The sequence below is a fragment of the Hyalella azteca genome, unplaced genomic scaffold (assembly GCF_000764305.2).
Source record: "Hyalella azteca isolate HAZT.00-mixed unplaced genomic scaffold, Hazt_2.0.2 contig16545, whole genome shotgun sequence".
NCBI lineage: Eukaryota > Metazoa > Arthropoda > Malacostraca > Amphipoda > Hyalellidae > Hyalella > Hyalella azteca.
The window spans coordinates 19,881-39,444 of record NW_025946363.1 but is presented as its reverse complement, the minus strand read 5'-3'; the positions used below and the strand labels follow the sequence as shown (position 1 = coordinate 39,444).

General features: G+C 38.2%; 1 protein-coding gene across 1 annotated transcript; it reads right to left on the bottom strand.

The window, feature by feature from the left end:
* Nucleotides 1–3,108: 3,108 nt before the first annotated feature.
* On the bottom strand, nucleotides 3,109–12,590 carry LOC108664481 (ankyrin repeat domain-containing protein 13D). The gene is made up of 15 exons (XM_018151074.2): nucleotides 12,216–12,590; nucleotides 11,875–12,010; nucleotides 11,453–11,623; nucleotides 10,649–10,792; nucleotides 10,324–10,367; nucleotides 9,890–10,020; nucleotides 9,100–9,166; nucleotides 8,119–8,274; nucleotides 7,797–7,931; nucleotides 7,347–7,497; nucleotides 6,764–6,925; nucleotides 6,242–6,415; nucleotides 5,177–5,276; nucleotides 4,295–4,386; nucleotides 3,109–3,895 (listed from the first exon to the last, which is right to left on the bottom strand). The coding sequence occupies exons 1-15, from the start codon at nucleotides 12,369–12,371 to the stop codon at nucleotides 3,690–3,692; spliced, it is 2,025 nt and encodes a 674-aa protein (XP_018006563.1). The 5' UTR covers nucleotides 12,372–12,590; the 3' UTR covers nucleotides 3,109–3,689.
* Nucleotides 12,591–19,564: the final 6,974 nt, after the last annotated feature.

Here is a 19,564-nt window from a genome sequence, read left to right as displayed (position 1 = left end):
GGAAAGTCTTCTAGAAACTTGCTATTTAATCTGGCAACAGCAGCGAGAGATATTGTTCACCTTGAGAAAACAAGCAAAAAATTGTTTATAAATTACATTTTCTGGTCTTCAATAGAACTTATACAAAGAAACAACTCCTGCCAAACTATATCAATATAGACACGACTATGTACACTTTTATACATGAATTTCAGCATTAGCAATGAGCACGGTAAGAAGCGACGGATGCCAGTAAATAGTGTATAAAAAACATTCACATGACAAAATACAGATAATCATGTACGTATGCAGAAGTTATTCAAATAAATATGAGAAATTGACGATAAACATTAACAGGTTTACAAATCCCTGAACAATTTTTTTAAGAAGGCAAACCATTTATTGAACCAGTATAAACTTGAGATATATTAGGCTTTGGAATTTCACGGATAATTAGTAATCTGATCAAGCCAAAGCTACGACAGAAACCGCAATAAATTAGAGCAAGCTTCCAAATAAAATTTACATATAAACAGGCTTGGTTCACAGGGCTTTTGGAAACTTCCAACTTAAGCATTCATTTGGAAACTTCCAACTTAAGTGAAGATAAATGAAGAGAAAGAAACGAGTAGACATACAATCAAAGAAACACAGATCAATGTAAGGATTTTGGTTGAATATAATTATCTTAAATAAATAGATTAACTTATCATAATTATTCCACAATTATCTGGGCTGAAATTTCTCGCTTCCTAGAAGCTAAGTCAACATTAGAGTATGACAGGCGCAAAACTGCATAGCCTTCTTTCAGATTTAAATTATAATAAAATAACCAATTGGGTGGAATGTAGACGACAGTCAGTCACTAATTAGTCATTAACTAGGATGAATTTCCATAATAATAATGAATGTAATGCAGTGAGGAAGGACAATACATTAACGAAAAATCATGGATACAAACTTAAAACCAAATAAAAATCTGGAACAGAAACGTATATTCAAGACGGGAATGTAGGGGACACACAGTGTGAGCAGAGGTGGGCCTAGTGTGTGTGCAGGCATTACGCAAATGTGAGTAATAACGGCAAACATAAATAATAGTGTAAAATAAAACTTGTAGACAAACGAAAATATTTCCGCTAATAAAATTTGAATATTATAACAATAAAACCTAAGACACAATTTCCAGCTACGATAGGTAAGGATGATTCATAAAACTTAATAGATGTAAACAATATCTTCAGAGGAATGCGTTGGAAGGCTACTTATTAAAAACAATTATTTAGGTCAAAAAGTGAAATACTGACCGAAGAATCGTGGTTCAACTCGCTATAAGTCGGGCACCCTCAAGATTTCACGAGCAGCTGGAGTCAGATTATCGAAGCACGAGATAACAAAGTGATAATTCTTCAACATCAGCTAAATGTTATCACATGAAGATGGTCAAATTTGCATGTACAACAACGTCGCCCAAAACTGAACCTTCCCTAGCTGAAATGTTCAACTAAACAAGCCTCAGCTGAATTGTTTAAACTCGAACAGAAATATTTGTGCAGCAATGAAAGCTCCATTCACAGATTTTCACCGAATAGCCGATGAGTTTACAACACTCGTTCATGATTTGTTGGTATATTTCAAGTGTGGCATGGGCAGGGTTCTTAATAATTCATACACCCAGAGATAAAAACTCGGAAATCAAACCACGTAAAATGAGTCCAAGTAACAGGAACTATAGAAAACAAATCTTGGAAAACAGCCTTTTATCCACTGACGATAAATCTTGTAGCCTTTTAACCTTTTCGTTGGATAAGACTAGCTTTGAGGGTGGTTAATGTAACCATACAGTACGGGTACGGGATAAAGTCTGCAGCGCATTACCGCCGAGTGGTTGGGATTAACGATATTACGTAAACAAAATTTCAATATTAAGAAGATAATGGCAAAGTGAGAGCAGATCGTGAAGTGTCAGAGCCAAATTTCAATACAGTGTAAGTACCCAATGATGAAAAGAGACTTAGTTCGAATGAGAAATATGTTCAGTAGATCTCAGAGCACGACGTCAACGGTTATTCTGCTTACCTTAAACCCATCGCCGGTCAATAACTAAGAACAATATCCATAAAAACAGACAAGCGATCACAAATCTCCTGTCATTCTAACGCCTGAGCAAAATGAATTATCTAGCGTTGATTAATTCCATTTTTATTAAATGCAATACATAAACTTGTCGTGCCTCTCTTCCTATGCTAGTTACGGCTAATTAAAATAAAAAGATGATTAATTTACTATGAAATGCGAGTAAGCCAAATGAGACACAAAGTTTCCTACCCGCCAATTTCTTCATTTAATGTCCATATGGCGACTCTACATCCTCAAGTGTTGAGAAATACTTGCTTTTAAATTGAATACAGTGAGGAAAAATAAGAGTTCAAAATGTCAACGGACGTAGATGCCCCCACGTAAATTAATAGCGCAACACCAAAAGTCAGTGTTGCCAAGATCTTTCCTAAATAGTCACAGGTCCAATTTGATCGATACAGAAGTTTCCACTTATAGTTCGGCACACAAGAACGTTTAACACCAAACATGAGCATATCGCATTTCGACACCAAACACATGGACGACTTGGCACACCAACGACCAAGCACAAACATGACCCACATTCGATTTTTCCTGAGAAATCTCGCGCGTTGCTTTCATTAGTAAGTAAGTAGTAGAATGGTTTACTAGCGCTTAAGCTATCAAGCTATTTCGCGCCGGAGGAAGGACACAAGTTATCATCGCCAGCGAGGCGGAAGGTCTCAATTATTCAGTCTCAAATTAATCATCACCCACAAGAAACAGGTGGTCTCATATGTCCAGCCCGCTGTAGGTGGCTCGAAAGAAGCAGCGTTGGCATCTCAAAGAGACGAAGTGACAAGGAGGGACAGGTGACAAGCAACAGTAATGAAGACACTCGATCAGGAGGTCGCTTACACGGGACGTCGGCCACCCGCACGAGACAGAGAAGGGAAATGTAAGGAATCCTGCCTACATAATAACTTAACCCCACAACTGAGACCTACAGTCAGGCATCGCGAGCTCAGCGGTGGGGCGCTCAGGAACAAGCCCCCTAGGAGCGCGAAATACCATAGGACTTCTGACGAGCACAGACACACGTCAGAAGTCCCCCCTGAGGGGTTGCTTTCATGAGATCTCAACATCTCGCAATTTGTTCTGAAACATAACTCGAGAGCTCGATGGTTCACGATAAGAACTTTTTGACAAATACCATTCTCGCGACAACAATCACACATACGATCTAATGTAGGGCAATTTTTACAGAAATCTGACGACACCTACGTATCACTTTAGTAGTAGAGATTAAGTCCCAGATCATTGCTGCAGCTTATGCGCGGTAATTTATATAGTAATGAGCTCTGAGCAGCACTGCGCTCCCTGCTCACCCAGGGAGCTTTCTGCTCCTCCATGGAGTTCACTGCTGCTTCAGTGCTCCTCCATGGAGTTCACTGCTCCTCCATGGAGTTCACTGCTGCTTCAGTGCTCCTCCACGGAGTTCACTGCTGCTTCAGTGCTCCTTCGTGGAGTTCACTGCACCGTCGTGGAGTTCACTGCTCCTCCATGGAAATCACAGCTACCCCACTGCTCGTAACTTGAGCTCACTGCTCCTCCATGGAGATCACAGCTGCCCCACTGCTCGTAACTTGAGCTCACTGCTCCTCCATGGAGAGCTTGAGTATGTGCTGCAGGAGCTGCTCCTCGTGGCGGGCGCGGCTGTGCTCGTCCTCCTGCAGCTGGCGGCGAGACAGGGCGAGCGCGAGGGCGAGATCAGCGTCGCTGCTGTCGCTGCTCTGAGGCTCAGCGCCGCCCTCTGACGACGCCGGGGAACAAGAGCTGGGCGTCGACACCACAGCAGCTGCAATACATCACACTTGGCAAGAGACATGGACAAACAGAAACTACGAGACCTTTAGAAATAAACGTATAAAGAAGAAGGCGTGAGATATAGCGACAGCCGCCGGTAACGCGACGCATATTCGGAAATTAGCGTGATATAATACTGATTTAACCATAGAGGGCTGCAGTGGTGCTAATCGCAACTATGGTACAGATATTGCAATTCACTGAACTTATGGAAATGTGTAACAGGAAAAAAACTGGGATGAGAAGTACCGATCTGTTGACACGCAATGCCACACTTCCCTATCCGACTAACCCCCGTCCACCACGTCACCCCCCCCCCCATCACGTCATCACCCCCACACGCTACCATACCCCAATACCACACCTCCCCTCAACACCCATAGCATCTCACTGGGGGCCTGTAGGCTGCTGCCGTCAGCCACGGCAGCGACTCTCGTGGAGTTTGTGGGGAGCTGAGCCAGCATCAGGGACTCCTCGATGGCCCTGTAGTTAATAATTTGATATCAATTTGCAATTAACTCTTAATTTATACATCGATATTATTACGCAGCAATTATTAACCTAAAATTCTTTTAAACAATAGGCTTGATTGTAATAATATGCGTTTAAAAATTACTTTTTAAAGACAACACTTCTAAAGAATCCAGTGTCTCTGATGTTACACATGTACAAAGAATTTCTAATTTTATCATCAAATATTACAAAAATTAATTTTTAAATTTTATTTTTAAAATTAAAAAATTCAATTTTTCAAAATTGTTTATTCAGTCAATTGATTCATGCATTGCCTCCGACTTTACGCAAGTGTGGAAAATTTCAGCTCGATTGGACAAGTAGAAGTGTGTTGAATATCGATTATAAGATTTGAAGAAGACAAAATTATTTTGTCTATTTTTTTAATAAAAAAATTTTTTTACAATTTTTAAAATGATATATTGTGTCAATTGGTTCATGCATTGTCTGCAACTTTAGGCAAGTGTGCGAAATTTCAAATCAATGGGAAAGTAGAAGTGTGTTAAATATCAATTATAAGATTTGTAGCAGACATACAAACAAACAAGAAGTGAAGTTAAAGGGAAGTGTTGTAAAAAAAAAAGGTGGCGCGACAGAAACCGTTTGATTTGCAGATGGTGTTCGTAGCAAGAGAGGTGGGAGCTTTCTTTCAAGTCAATCTGTATACAAATATATTGAATTTGATCACTAATCGTCTAAAAGCTTCAAACATGAACTTGGATTAACAATAAAATAAAATATATAGAACTATTCTTAGCACCTCTGAAGGTCGGTTTGCTCAGCATTCTGCGCCGCGTACAACAGGGCTTCCCTTGACGGCTGCATCCTCTGGCCATTTGGTGAACCCAACTCGCCTTCGTCTGAACAAAATTCATCTATTAATTTCGGTGAATGAGAAATTAGGCATTGAGGTAAGAAATCTTTGATATTCCAAAGCACATCGATAAAGAAAAGCAGCTGGCTAAGAAAATAATTCAAACCTGAGGATCATTTCAAGGAAGTGACATCTACATCAAAAAGAGAATTATGTCAAAGGAGGTACATCGGTCTCTACCAGCAACGTTAACGCTCATGCTGTCATGGTGCTGTGGATATTGGGGGAATAATTTCTCTCTCAAAACAAATTTATATATTTTTTAACTTAATTAATGAATTCCACGTTGTAGTTCCAGGTCGTGTTTCATGAAGAGGTTGTCAACAATGCCACTATCTACCCTACCAAGGATACAAAACCACTTTAGAGGACACAAACACCCCTACTAAGAATGCAAGAGCTTGTACCGCAGAACGGATACAAAGACCCTATACTCTCACCTAGCTGGTTACGGACTTAAAATAACATATTTAGCGAAAATAAGGATTTAATCAATAACAGTTCTTCAGAACGACAACATCAGCGGTTATTGCCTATTGCTACTGTTCCATTGGCGGCTATAACCTTCTTTCTCAGACAGTAGCCCTTACTAGGCCTTTATACACCATAGACGACAGTTGATGTATACATAGAGTTAATGTCTATATAGACACAAGGATAACACATTTGCAGACAAAAGGTCCATATCCATCCACAAATAGCTAAAACACCCATACAAAAAGGGTAAAATTTCAATAAAGAAAGGCTTGAAATATCCATAAACAGAGGGTTAATGCATACATATATATATGGTTAATAGAGCCATACAAGAGGTAAACGAATCGGTATACACAAGTTTGCAACACATTCATTCTAAAGTGATGACGGGGTTCATATAAGAAGGGGCAACAGAGGTTCATACACTAAGGGTTAAGGGTTAACCCCCACGAGTGCCCCGCGGGCCCATCTGACCTTCAGGGTTCTGTTGTGGCGCGTCATTCCTCAGGGCCTCCCATACGTCCATGGTGGAGGCGAGGGGGCCAGCGGGGCCGTTAGCCCCCAGCAGCGACTGCTGTAGGGCGAACTGCAGCATCGCCTCGTCCTCCTCCAGGGCCAGCGACCTGCCCACCTGCGGCTCACCGGCACCTGCAGCACAAAAAAATTTAACTCAGTACTCACTGCAGTGAGTGACAGAGAGCGCATTTTCTCGTCGACGAAAACGTGAAATCACGGACGGACGGACGGACAGACGAACATGGCAAGCACAATAGTGTATTTTTTCCATAAATGAGAAAATGCGCTAAAAAGGCTTGCTGGCATCTAGTTCACATCAGGGAGTATTGAGATGTGCGGGAAAAATCCTATGGCGTAAAACGTCTACGGCTATCCAGAGGCAAGCTCTTCAATTTTGAGCAATATGACCTTGCCTCATATTGAAAAGTTTGGAATGATCATAAGCTCACAACAAGTCCTGGTGAAGCAAGGGCAACCCACCAATGAGGCGATAGTGAGGCGGGGCCTGGAAGATGTCCTGGTCCAACACGCACGCAAGTCTGTCAGGCTCTGCGATGCTCGTGACGCCCTCTACGCCCGAGTCCAGCCCGAAGATGTTGCCGAATGTTATACGCGCCGTCAGAACGTGGAACAGCGGAATTTCTGTGTGTGTGGGGGGAAGGTAGATCACAAAAAATGTTCATTTTTGTGATCAACCAAAAATCCGTGGATTGACAGAATTTTCGAGGTAGAAATACATTTAGGACACTAAAAATAACTGTTGTAAAAAATGAAAAAGGATGTGGAATAATGGAAATTTTGGGAAGGAAATAAGTCGATCACTGGCGATCATTAATGTCATCATCTGAAAAGAGTTAAACAGGAATAATGAATAAGAAGAAGTTATTAAAACATTAAACAATTAAAAAAAATTCGATACATCTTGACTCTAAAATCTGTGTCTGATTTTCGATCTCCCATTGAAAATTTGATTACTTTCTTCTATTTCATTTTGAACGCAATGATTTATCTCCAATCCCTCAACCCTAGAATAAATTTAAGCCAGAAAGCTGCCAATGCAGACCTATTTTAACAGGGAAGCCACTGGGCAGCTGCATCTGGATGAAGTGCTGGAGTTTGGCGAAGTGCGTCGAGGAGAGCGCCATCAGGTCAACGATGGGCATGACCTGCTCCTGCAGCCGAAGTGGGTACTCCTCCGCCAGCCACAGCACAGCCTACACCAGGGGCGTGACATGTCATGAGATGTCATGTATCATCACAATGATATAACATGTCATGAGATGGTCATGTATCATCACAATGATATAACATGTCATGAGATGGTCATGTATCATTACAATGATATAACATGTCATGAGATGGTCATGTATCATTACAATGCTATAACTTGTCATGAGATGGTCATGTATCATCACAATGATATAACATGTCATGAGATGTTCAGGTAATTTCACAATGTTGAGACCAGCACTCAAATGGAACATAACACATGTACATCATTGTTGTAATATACCTTGAATTTCTGCAGTTTGGTGGTCATTTCCTTAGGTCTGCCGATGTCTCTGTCGCCGAGCTCACAGTTCTCATCAAAATATTCCGCTGCCGTGATGCTGCACGGGTTGTAGCTGCTCTCCTCTGCGCAAGCATTCTGGGGAAAAAATGTTCAGTGAATATATATTAGGACTCCAATCCTAGATCGCATTTTGAAAATATCTAACACTATATCGCCTTCAGTGATAAGGAATGCAATGTTTTATGGCGTGCCTTCACCTGCGCGTCACTGCGCCGCACGCCTCACCTGCGCGTCAGGCGCGTCACTGCGCCGCACGCCTCACCTGCGCGTCAGGCGCGTCACTGCGCCGCACGCCCTCCGCCATGGCCAGGATTGAGTGCAGGGGGCTGCGCTGCGCCGCTGTGCGCTGCTTGTCCGCCGCCGTCATGTGCTCCGTGCGCGTGCGCGTCACGATCTCCACGCTCGTCGCCGAGAAAACCTGCGCAAAAGTGGCGACTTTAGTGAGGTGACACGTGACCTGGCGACTTCAGTGCGGTGGCACGTGACCTGGCGACTTTAGTGTGGTGGCACGTGACCTGGCGACTTTAGTGCGGTGGCACGTGACCTGGCGACTTTAGTGAGGTGACACGTGACTACTTTAGTGTGGTGACACGTGACCTGGCGACTTTGGTGTGGTGACACGCGACCTGGCGACCTCAGTGTGGTGGCACGTGACCTGGCGACTTTAGTGTGGTGACACGTGACCTGGTGACTTTAGTGTGGTGACATGTGACCTGGCGACTTTAGTGAGGTGACACGTGACCTGGCGACTTTAGTGTGGTGGCAAGTGACCTGGCGACTTTAGTGTGGTGGCACGTGACCTGGCGACTTTAGTGCGGTGACACGCGACCTGGCGACTTTAGTGTAGTGACATGTAAAATTTGATCTGATCAGTGCAGCAATAAATAACATTAGGTACATGTTGACACTTTTAATGACAGAATACAAGAATGTAACAAATAAATACAGCAAAGCAATGCTGCAGTAAAATAGGACACCAATGCTGAAACACAAAATCATTATAAATACAACTAACTGCTTAATGCTTTTACATCATTTAGAATCTAGTATAAGTGCTACTATTCAAGCCTATTCCTTCCAAAAAGAACAGATTAAAACTTGATAGTTGGCAAAAAAACATACAAGACGTATTGCAACCATGAAAAAATGTAGCGCCCATCTATATGGACCTAACCAACTATCAATTAATGGTTAATTATATTAAATAATTGATGGTTAATGGTACTTGGAACTGCCTCCTCACCTTGCAATCATGGCCATTTATGGTCTCCATCTTGTCAGCTCTCCAGCCCCAAAATCCTGATTTGTCCCTGCAAAAATATTTAATAATTTACTATAAAATTAAATCCAATCTACAATTATATCCAATATGGGTTCTTTCTTGCACTAATTGTTTGCACTATTAGGCAGTCGGCAATTATTTTTGACCCACAGACAGTAATCTGGGATAAAGCTTTTATGGCAAACTGTTTTGCTCACCCAGATTAAGTCCAATATTTTTAGTAACAAATAATTCCTAAACTTTATTAACAACGATGATTTAAAAATATTTTAAGCGCATGCTCAGGTTTTGATTGGGGGACAGTACTCCACTAAATTTTGATGGCCATGATTCAAAGTAAGTTTGTGGATAAATGATTGGCAACCTGTGATTTAAGACATTTAAGCAAACTGTACCCATAGCCCCTCTTTCTATACTAAGAACCTAACAAAACGATAGGAAAAAGACATTTGTAACCTCGGTGTTGGTGGAAACGTTGGTGTAGCAAAAGATAATTGAACTTCACTTTGATTGAATGATAGAAAAAAGTTATTTAATTAGAATACCAGTATAATATGAAGCCTTATTTCAAGTTAACTTTATTTTTTTTTAAATGAATGTTATTCCTTAACTAGGAAAATTTATGAGCCTGAGTGGTTTTTATATGAATTTAGAATTATCACGTCAGTCTAGATGTGTTTTTCATCAGAAGGTATTTAAAAGAGTCAGTAACGTTATTACAGTTAGGCACAACGATATCATCAGAGCTCACCGTTCAAAAGAAATTTTATCTGTGTCAATCGTGGTAGACACATTAGGTGTGGTGAGGCGGTAGGTGATGAGTGACTCTGATGGTGGTGACGAGCCATCACCACCTCCATTCTCCATCTTCTCCACGTACACCTGAGCAGAACGTAGAAGAACATGATGCCATTTGATGATAATAAGCAATGACGCAATAAACATGTTATGATCGATTCAGGGCTAGAGGCTCAGGAAAAAGTACTGATACTAAGCCTAGATTATGGAACATGGGAATGACTCGCAAGACATTTACATGACTACACCATTAAAACTTATATAATTGAATGTAAAAACTGAACTGAATATACAAACAGCCCCCACAACTCATGATCCTCTTGATAATTAAAAATCAATGTTCACAATACATAAATATAGTGGCAATTCTCATTGAGATGAACTCACTATTTTCTTGTCGTGGTCAACCTCATACATGATTGCATCATCACCTGAAATGAAAAAAAAATTATCTTGCTAGGAAATATAAATTGACAACGTATTTCATGCCATTGATGATGCATTACATCAAACTTTAATTCTTGGACAAGCATGGAATCATACTACGCCAGATATAATTTGAAGTCCATTTAGGACAAAGCAATTTTCAATAAAAAATGTATTTGTTCTTTGACACACTAAACAAGTGTATACCTGGTGTGCTGTCTTTCATTAACAACACAGCCATCTGAACCATACAAAAATAATATCATGAAGTCAATTTATTACTCACCCTGGCCTCTAAAAATGTACGACCGAGATCCACGCTGCCACTGGGAGTCCTGGAAGCCAAGCAGCGTTGTGTCAATGCGCACTGACGACCCTTGCTTGAACACACGGTATGTGTCGCTTGGGCACATCCGTGACACCAGAGGCACTGTAAGCAGGTTACAAAATATTATTAAAAATATTATAAATGCCCCTTACCCTAAATCACCTTTCATTTCGAGGAGAAGGCTTTGTCAATACGGATAATAGATAGGTATTAAAATAGAAACTGGATACTAGAACCCATTGTTTCAATGGATGGATTTCAATTTGGGAAATGATTTTTAGAGAAATCATGAAAACCACTTGGCAGCAGGGATTTTACCAGGGCTGCATACCACATTGTTCAAGGAGTAGGTAGTGGTTTTTAATTGAAGAAAATATTTGCTCTCTCAAATACTATGCACATGAGCAAAAAATAAACTTGACAAGCTTGCTCAAGAAATTGTGGACCAATTTCACACTTTATTATCTTATGGAATTGATATCTATCAGGTTGTTATTATTACAAAAGCATTCATATGCAAGTCACATGTGAAATTGAAATTATAAAGCTCCATTGAAAAAAATTGCAATAAACAATGATGCAAGATGACAAAACATATTAATACAGAGCTGATGTTTACTCAAAGACAAGTTGATTACATCAGCACACCATGAATAATTGATAAAAAGAATTTACCTTAAAAATTTCAAGTAGAATCCCTCGATAGTAATATAACAGCAGCACCTCAAAGAAATGAAGGGCAGAATAAGAATGTTTGCTTACCCCAGCTTGTGAATTCCCATTTCATTTCTACATAAAAATCAGGAGCTTGAGCAAGCTTGTGCAGGAGATGAGGTATTCCCAAGGCTCTGGTGCTGTGTCGCTCGGCATCGCAGGCTGTGAGTATCAGTGACAGCAATTCGGGATCTCCACATGACACTGCCTCTTGTACCACTGAAACATAAAGATTCTTCAAATAAATGCTATATAGATGTTATGATCGCAAAAATACCTATAATAGCATTGAAAAGCACTTAACTGACAATAAATTTACTAAAATCACAAATATTAGAGGGAAAGCTCTGTATGAGACAAAAGACTGTGGTCATCAGCATTAGGGTAACCACAATTAATTAATAATTTAAGCTATAATTTGATACAACCTTATGGCTAAGATGAAAGACAGGGCCCAGACTAACACTTACCATTCCATCCATCAGAAGTCTCAGCCTGAGTGGAGCAGCCAGCAGCAAGCAACACACGAGTGGATTCCAAGTGGCCTAATGTGATGGCCAAAAGAAGTGGAGTGCGGCCACGAGTATCACGTAGTTCTAAGTCATTCTGTTCACAGAAGTTTGATCAGAAAATTGCAAGCAGCTGTAATACACACAAAGGTAACAATATTTTCACCATCTATCATTTCATTTTTTTTAAACATAAAGGTAACAATATTTTTACCATCTAACATGATTTTAGTTACAATTCACTGTTTGCTTAAAAAATTGAGCAAAACTATTAAGAATTAACTAAAGAAAGTCACACTTACTGTGCCATTACTTAGATGCTGTGATAGACTGTGGATGTTATTATGCCATACATTGAAATGTAGAGGAAATTTTGCTTCTATATCAGAGGGCAGACGACCAGCAGCTTGGTCTGAGCCAGAGTTCTGACACTCCTCTTCATGGCTATTGGAACTCATCTTCACTTTTTCAACTAATCAGTTTAACACTTCTGTATCACCTTGGTAATACAGAAGTGATGCCAAGATGTGTGTGCAAAATTGTGTCAAGATCACTGAGCTGAACATATATGTCAGAATGAAAGTATGTTTATATATATTTAAAAGTGTGAGGTATTTGTATACATCACTGCAACTGTGAAATTCATCAATAGACTAGTAGCCTATGCAATCAAAACATTTCTGCAGAAAAAACTCATCTTACTCATGATATTAGATGATTTCTAATTCAGAAAAAATAACCATCAAATAACAATGAGTATAAGGAGCCTATTCATGGAATCTACTGATAATCAACAATGAATGCAGTCACTTTGGTAAAGTCTGTGCTATACAACTTTTTCCGATCAATTTTGGTAACACCATCAAACGGGGTAAAAAGGGACGGTTTTGAGCGTTTTTTTGTTAATAACTTCTTACCATGAAACATTTCAGAAGCAACTTTAGGCTCATTTTATAGCTCTTTGAGAGGGCTATCGAATGGCATCTTAAAAAAATTCCATATGCTATTCATAAGGTGCCAGACGCAAAATAAAACAGTCCTGATTTACCCCTGGGAACGGGGTATTCCGGGACACTTGCAATAAAAGTTAATTTTAAAACGTTTGAAGCATGCAGAGTGTACTCATCCATTACTAACAGTACTCTGAAGTCCTCCTCTCTCATTGTAGATGATGTAGATGTGAAATAAATAACATTTGATTTGATGTGATTTTTACTTGTTTTTCCTTTATTGATATGATATTACCATATTCATTAATTACCGTATTATTAATGTGATATTACTGTATCCATGGACATGCCATTGAGCATTGACAACAACCTTGTCCACTGCAAGCTTCATATCAGCAGCCATGTAGCATTTCTTCTGTATCTGTAAGCTTACAGGATGGTTTGTAATTTTGCCCAATTTTAATCGAGTCAAGTGATTTCACTATAACAAAAAAGATCATGAAAAACAAATACCTGAAACAGAAAATAATCTTTTAGACTTTTAGTGACAACCATCATATGTTTTGGAGAAATAAATCATAGTTTAGGTCAATTACTTTTCATTCTATGATGCCCGGTGTGCAATTCTATATATAGCATTCTATGTACAATTTTGTGACGACCGATGATGCACTAATTTTTTGATAAGTGAATTTTTTTTTGCTGAGCGAGGTAAATGTAATCAAAATTCTTTGTTGTTAATCAATTTTTTGTTAACTGGAGCCGTTGCTAACTGAGGTTTTACTGTAAATGCATTTTTAAGGGTGTCCCTAATTACCCTGGGGGGTGTCCCTTTTTACCCCATCGCGGGGAAATGGCTGCCATTTTTTTTGGGAATGAGATAGGCAAATTCTGTCAATTACGTTTTCAAGCCGACACCTGGGTGCAACTTTTATGTAAGTAAAATATTTTAATATGGCAAATATTTTTTTTGCTCCTGACCTTAGCAGAGGTACTTTTCCAAAATCGCACTTTTCACACTTTTTTTCAGCAATTTTTTAGAGATAGAAAATGTTGGATTTCTCTACTAGCTTTATACATAATAGAGAGTAAAAATGTTGACGTTTACACCACTATTTTTAGTTTTGCAGTATTTTGATTAGTTTAACTGCTACAACATTTCTATGAAATGTGGAACATTTCAACATTTCTATGAAGTGTGTGTGAAATCCCGATTTACCCTGCCCGTCCCTTTTTACCCCGTGTGACAGTATTCAACCAAGTACAGCTGCAGAAGTAGACAAAATTCATCAAATTAATCAATTAACAAGATGTCAATCATAGCAATTGTATAATTTAATTTGTGACATATGGTAGTGGTAATTATTTGTTTTTGTACACCTTCTTCTCAGATTCATTTGTAAACAAAATTTTCTTTCAAATTTTTTTGCATATTTTGTCAATCTGAGGATGGAACCAGGGCTTCACATTGTGTTTGAAAATAGGTACCTTGCTCTCCAACTTTGCCATATTCTGACTACCATCAACTGGGGTGAATTGGGCCACCGGGGTGACTTTGGCCAATGTTTATGATTTTGTTTTGCGGCCATCTGTTTTTGTTGTAGTTGTGTTCTGTGATTGGAACAAAATTGTATCCAAAGTAGTTTTTAACACGTTTTTCTTAACTTGGCTTTGTGTTTGTTTGTTTGTTTGTTTGTTGTTAACATTGACAACGAAAATTAGCCCACTTCTGATTGCTCTAGCGATCTGAAATTCGGCATGCAGGCTATTTTTGCCTAACAATTTCAGATACAATCATAAAAACTAGCAATTAGAGACCTAAATTAGCTTAATTGAGTAAAGTATATATATATATATATAGTATATATAGTATGATGTGTGGGCGCTGACGTTATAGACGAGCAGGCGCTGACACTGCGCATCATCGATACGTATGTCAAGTCAAGTAAATTGGCTCGCAACAAAGTTTTTCATGTTTAGCAACGGACTAAAAAGGAGAAAATAAAATACTTAAAAAAAACTTTTTAAAAAACCACGTTTTTCTCGTGGACTAAAAAGTAGAAAATAAATTATGGCTCACCCCAAAAAACGCGAGTTGGGCTCTACGTTCACCATCAAATTTCCAAAATTCGTGTGCTATGTGCTTTTGGCTTTAATCATAAATCTGCCTGACACACGTTTTTTGGGGCGAGCCATAATTTATTTCTTATCTATCGATTGGAAACTATTTTATTTCAATAATTTTATATCCTGCTTGACCAACACAATCTGAATGCCACAGTACTGTAAAGAAAAAAAAGCTGAGTGCAAACTTCAATATTTTGAGATACGAAAAGAATTTTGGAATCAGATTTGTTTCACTTATTTTGGTATCTTGTATAATGATTATTGCAATGGCTATACGTTTTTTTACCAAATGTAATATACATGCTAGAAAAATTAGCTGGCCAAAGTCACCCCATAGTATATGGGCTAAATGGGGTGACTTCGGCCAGCCAATAAATGTTTAGAATAATGGATTTTTCTTCTTTTTTCAGACAATATGCACAGCTATAAATGTAAATTAGATTCTGTGCCATATAGGATATATTATGTGGAGTCGTTTGAGAAAGTATTGCAATTGATAAAAGATGGTGTTAGGCTGTTAGCTTAAGAGAAGCTGCTAATATTTGCGAAGTCAGTGCCTTGTTCACCTTTGAGCGACTGATGTGCTGGCTGTAATGCAAAAAAATTTAGGACAGTCTACTCTTTCACCTAAGGAGGGGGGGGAGTCAGATTTAGTATCCTACATTATTCTGCTTTCAGACTGGGGCTTCCCATTAGGTGGTATGGATCTGCCTTTTATGGTTAAAAATTACCTTGACAAACAGGGTCGCACTTTACGTAAATTCAAGGGTTGCACCTCTATCAAGCATCATTGGTTTTTTGAAGAATGCTCGAGATCCCATGTGGACTAGATTTTTTCAAACTTTCACATCCAGCTGCCATTGAAATTGACAGAAAGCAGCTTTAATGAAGCATATGATTCGCAAATGTGAGTTTTATCTTTGAGTTACAATTTTTATAATACACAGTGGCATTGATTATCATTTTTTAAAACACCCTACATGGCCGATGTCACCCCGCTAATGGTTGAATTTGGCCATGAAATCATTTTACAATGTTTTTACTGTGTTTTAACACATGTGGCCAAAGTCACCCCATCGCAGGGTGACATCGGCCATTCAGCTAATTAAAAAAATAAAATTATTTTTCGATAAGAGTGACATCATTTAGACATAACATATTTAAAGAACCTTTCAGTAATATATTCACAAATTTACAATCACCAGCAATGCTTCATTCCTATTTTGTATGAATTTGATCAGCAGAAACTAGTGTAATTTGGCCGAAGTCACCCCAGTTGACGGTACCAGTGTTATACCGTAAAATGGGGTAACTTAGACCGGCGGGATAACTTAGACCACTTTTTGTTTTTTTGATGAAAACCCCCAAAACTCAAAAACTATTTGACATAGAAAAATTTTGTCAATGGGCATTAAAGGCCTAATACTGAGGCTACATAACACAATAGAAAGATTTAAAAAGTTTGCATATCTAATAGGTTAAAAAATTAAAACTGTGACCCACAAAAAAAGCTATTATTTAAAGCCTGTCAGAGTACCACCTCCAATTTTTCTTATTTTTTTGTTAAATAACTCCAGGTTTTGATGCATTGTAGTAGAACTCTTCTAGTTACATATGCAAATGACAAATTTTAGGAAAGTGTCATAGTTTGCAAATGGAGGGCGCTGCCCCCAAATGGGGGAACTTAGACCACCTAATGTCAGCCCTGATGGGGTAACATAGACTGGCTTGGAAGTTAATATAAAATTACCATAGATAACATATTTTATGTTTGACAGCCTATTTGTGTTTTTTCTTTATGTTTCAGACTCTACAGAGTCTTATATAAAGACTATGAGAGGCAGGAGCCAGCAATTTATGGTGAGTGAAGCTAGAGTATAGACCTGTATTTTGCATGTTTCAATTCAAGTTTAATTTAGCTAGTAAAAAAATGGCATCATTTATAAAAAAAAGTGGTCTAAGTTACCACATTTTACGGTACAGATTCAAACACACTTGAATGCATTAGAACACATACAAATGCATAATAACAAGTGAAAATGCATTAAATCACATTAGAATACACTAGAATGGATTCAACAATGTTAAAAAATACAAGAATGCACTACTATATCTCATTAGAATGCACTAGATTGCATCAGAATGTCTTAGAATCCATTAAAACGCATTAGAACACACTATATTGCATTAGAAAGGACTAAAATGCATTAGCATGCCCTAAAACAGACTAGATTGCATTAGAACACACTAGATTGCAATAGTACACACTAGAACACATTAGTATGCACGAGAATGGACTAGATTGCATTAGAATACACTAGAATGCAATACCGTCAAACAGGGTAAAAAGGGACGGTTTTGAGCGTTTTTTGTTAATAACTTCTTACCATGAAACATTTCAGAAACAAGTAAAAAAGTCACTAGATTGCTTTAATCACAGATTCACTAGAAATTTAAAAGCAAAGAAAACACCACAAAAGTTTAGCATATCTCTATTGAAAACGTTTCGGAGACCAGCTCCATCGTCAGTTCAATAAATCTAGAACACAGATAAAGGTAGAAAATTAGTTTGGAGTTAATAAAAAAATAAACACAGAAGTTAAAAACCTAAATTTACAGACAAAGGGCAGAATAATAAAGTAAGTACCTATCTATTCACAATTTCTAATGGATAAGAACTATAGACAGCATTTAAACTAGGCTTCTCTTTGAAAATATACAAAGATTCCAAAATACGCAGATCGGAAGCACCAGAACTATAAGCTAAAACCTCAAAGTCTGTGTCGGACACTGGAACGTTGCAATGTTCAGCTTGAGCGCGCACAGCCAAATGAGGAGGCCAGGAGGGCGCGATAGTAACTGCCCAATCCTATAACTCCTCCCTCTATACTCAGCAACCCTAGTATAAAAGTTGCGTGCCGTCACCCCAACGTACGCAGATGCACATCGTGCACAACTAAATTTATAAACTAGGGACGATCACATACGAGATAAAGGATATCTTTGTACCTAAAAACCGAACCTATTTTGAAATTATTCACCAGTAAGATACAAAGATTAATGTCCAGGAAGTATTTCAGAAACAAAACTTTTAATTCTCTTGACATAACTTTGGACGAATGGCTGAAGTATGGAAGAGAAGAGTAAACAACGCTTCTACTATCAGGCTCTGGAACAACTTCACTGTATTGCATAGACACGAATTTCTTAATCTGGGTAAACACCAAGCCAGAAGAATATCCATTAAGCAAGATTCAAGAAGATATTGCACAAAAATTCAAATTCAGAATGCATGGAATGGAAAGTCAAGCATATACAAAAGCCGCGGTGTAATAGTGTTTGAAGCCCCGATTGGAAATTAAAGGTAATGATCAGGAGGACTGCACTTCGAAATTCTCACGGAATTACACCGAGCCGCCATTGCACGGATTTTGTAAGAGATCTTGAAAATTATCATGGAATTGCTATGTTTTCACGATTTATCATTTAAAAGACCAAGATCTCAATTTCGTCTAAAAAAGATTACTCATTACGTTGCCTTAATCCTTGAGCGTAGAAAATAAACACCTAAATTGTTTTAGTGTACTGAATTACTGCATCCATTGCACCTTCTTCCACAGTTCCACTCCACAGTCACAGTGCACGCTAACAGTTCCGTCTCCTATGATGCGGACATGAGCAGCTACTTTATATAATGTAGTAGCAACTCTAATACTATGTGATGTTTCTTACTAAAAACTGATTCAAGAATCGATGTTTTTCAAGAAACAAAGGTAAACATTTTAATCATACAATAATAAAGACGAAAATATTTAACCAACTGCAAATTAGTTGATCATACATGTGATGTATTATTACAGTATTTTTTACGGCATACAGCATGAGTATTAACATATTATTAATATATTGAAAAATAAGGATTACATATTAATATAGGCAAAAAGTATCACAATGTATTTGGTTATGTTGAAAACACAACATAATAGAATGTTGCCACAGCAAGTGCTCATTATCGTCTCGGACAAATTTACGTCCGGACTCGCGCCCGGCGTCTCATTACCTGGGGGAGAGATCTGCAGAGCCAAACGTTTTGAAAGCCCTGAATCCAAAGATAATTACTACAGTTTCTGTGCTTCTGGAATCAATGATTTTCAGCACGTTATTAGTTCATATTAAAACTTGATTTTTTTTATTTACTCGGCATACAGTTGAACTTATTTGCAGTTCATTTTCATTATTCAATTACATCGTTCTAATAAATCAAATAACTGATAAGATTTCAAAAATGTTTTCTAATGATATTGTGTTTTCTAATAGCATAAAATAGCACTTTATTAGCATAATTTCCTCATAAATATTCAATCAGAACATTAATTTAAACATTTTTTCCAGAAAATATACATACATATATACAACACATATATACAACCAGGGTTGGCGATTTTTTTTATTTTTAAAAAAAAAATCAAAAAAATAAAAAATCAATGATTTTTTTATTATTTCATGATTTTTTTATTTATTTGATTTTTTTGATTTTTTCAACTTTTTTGTCTTTTTGATATGTTATTTTTTAT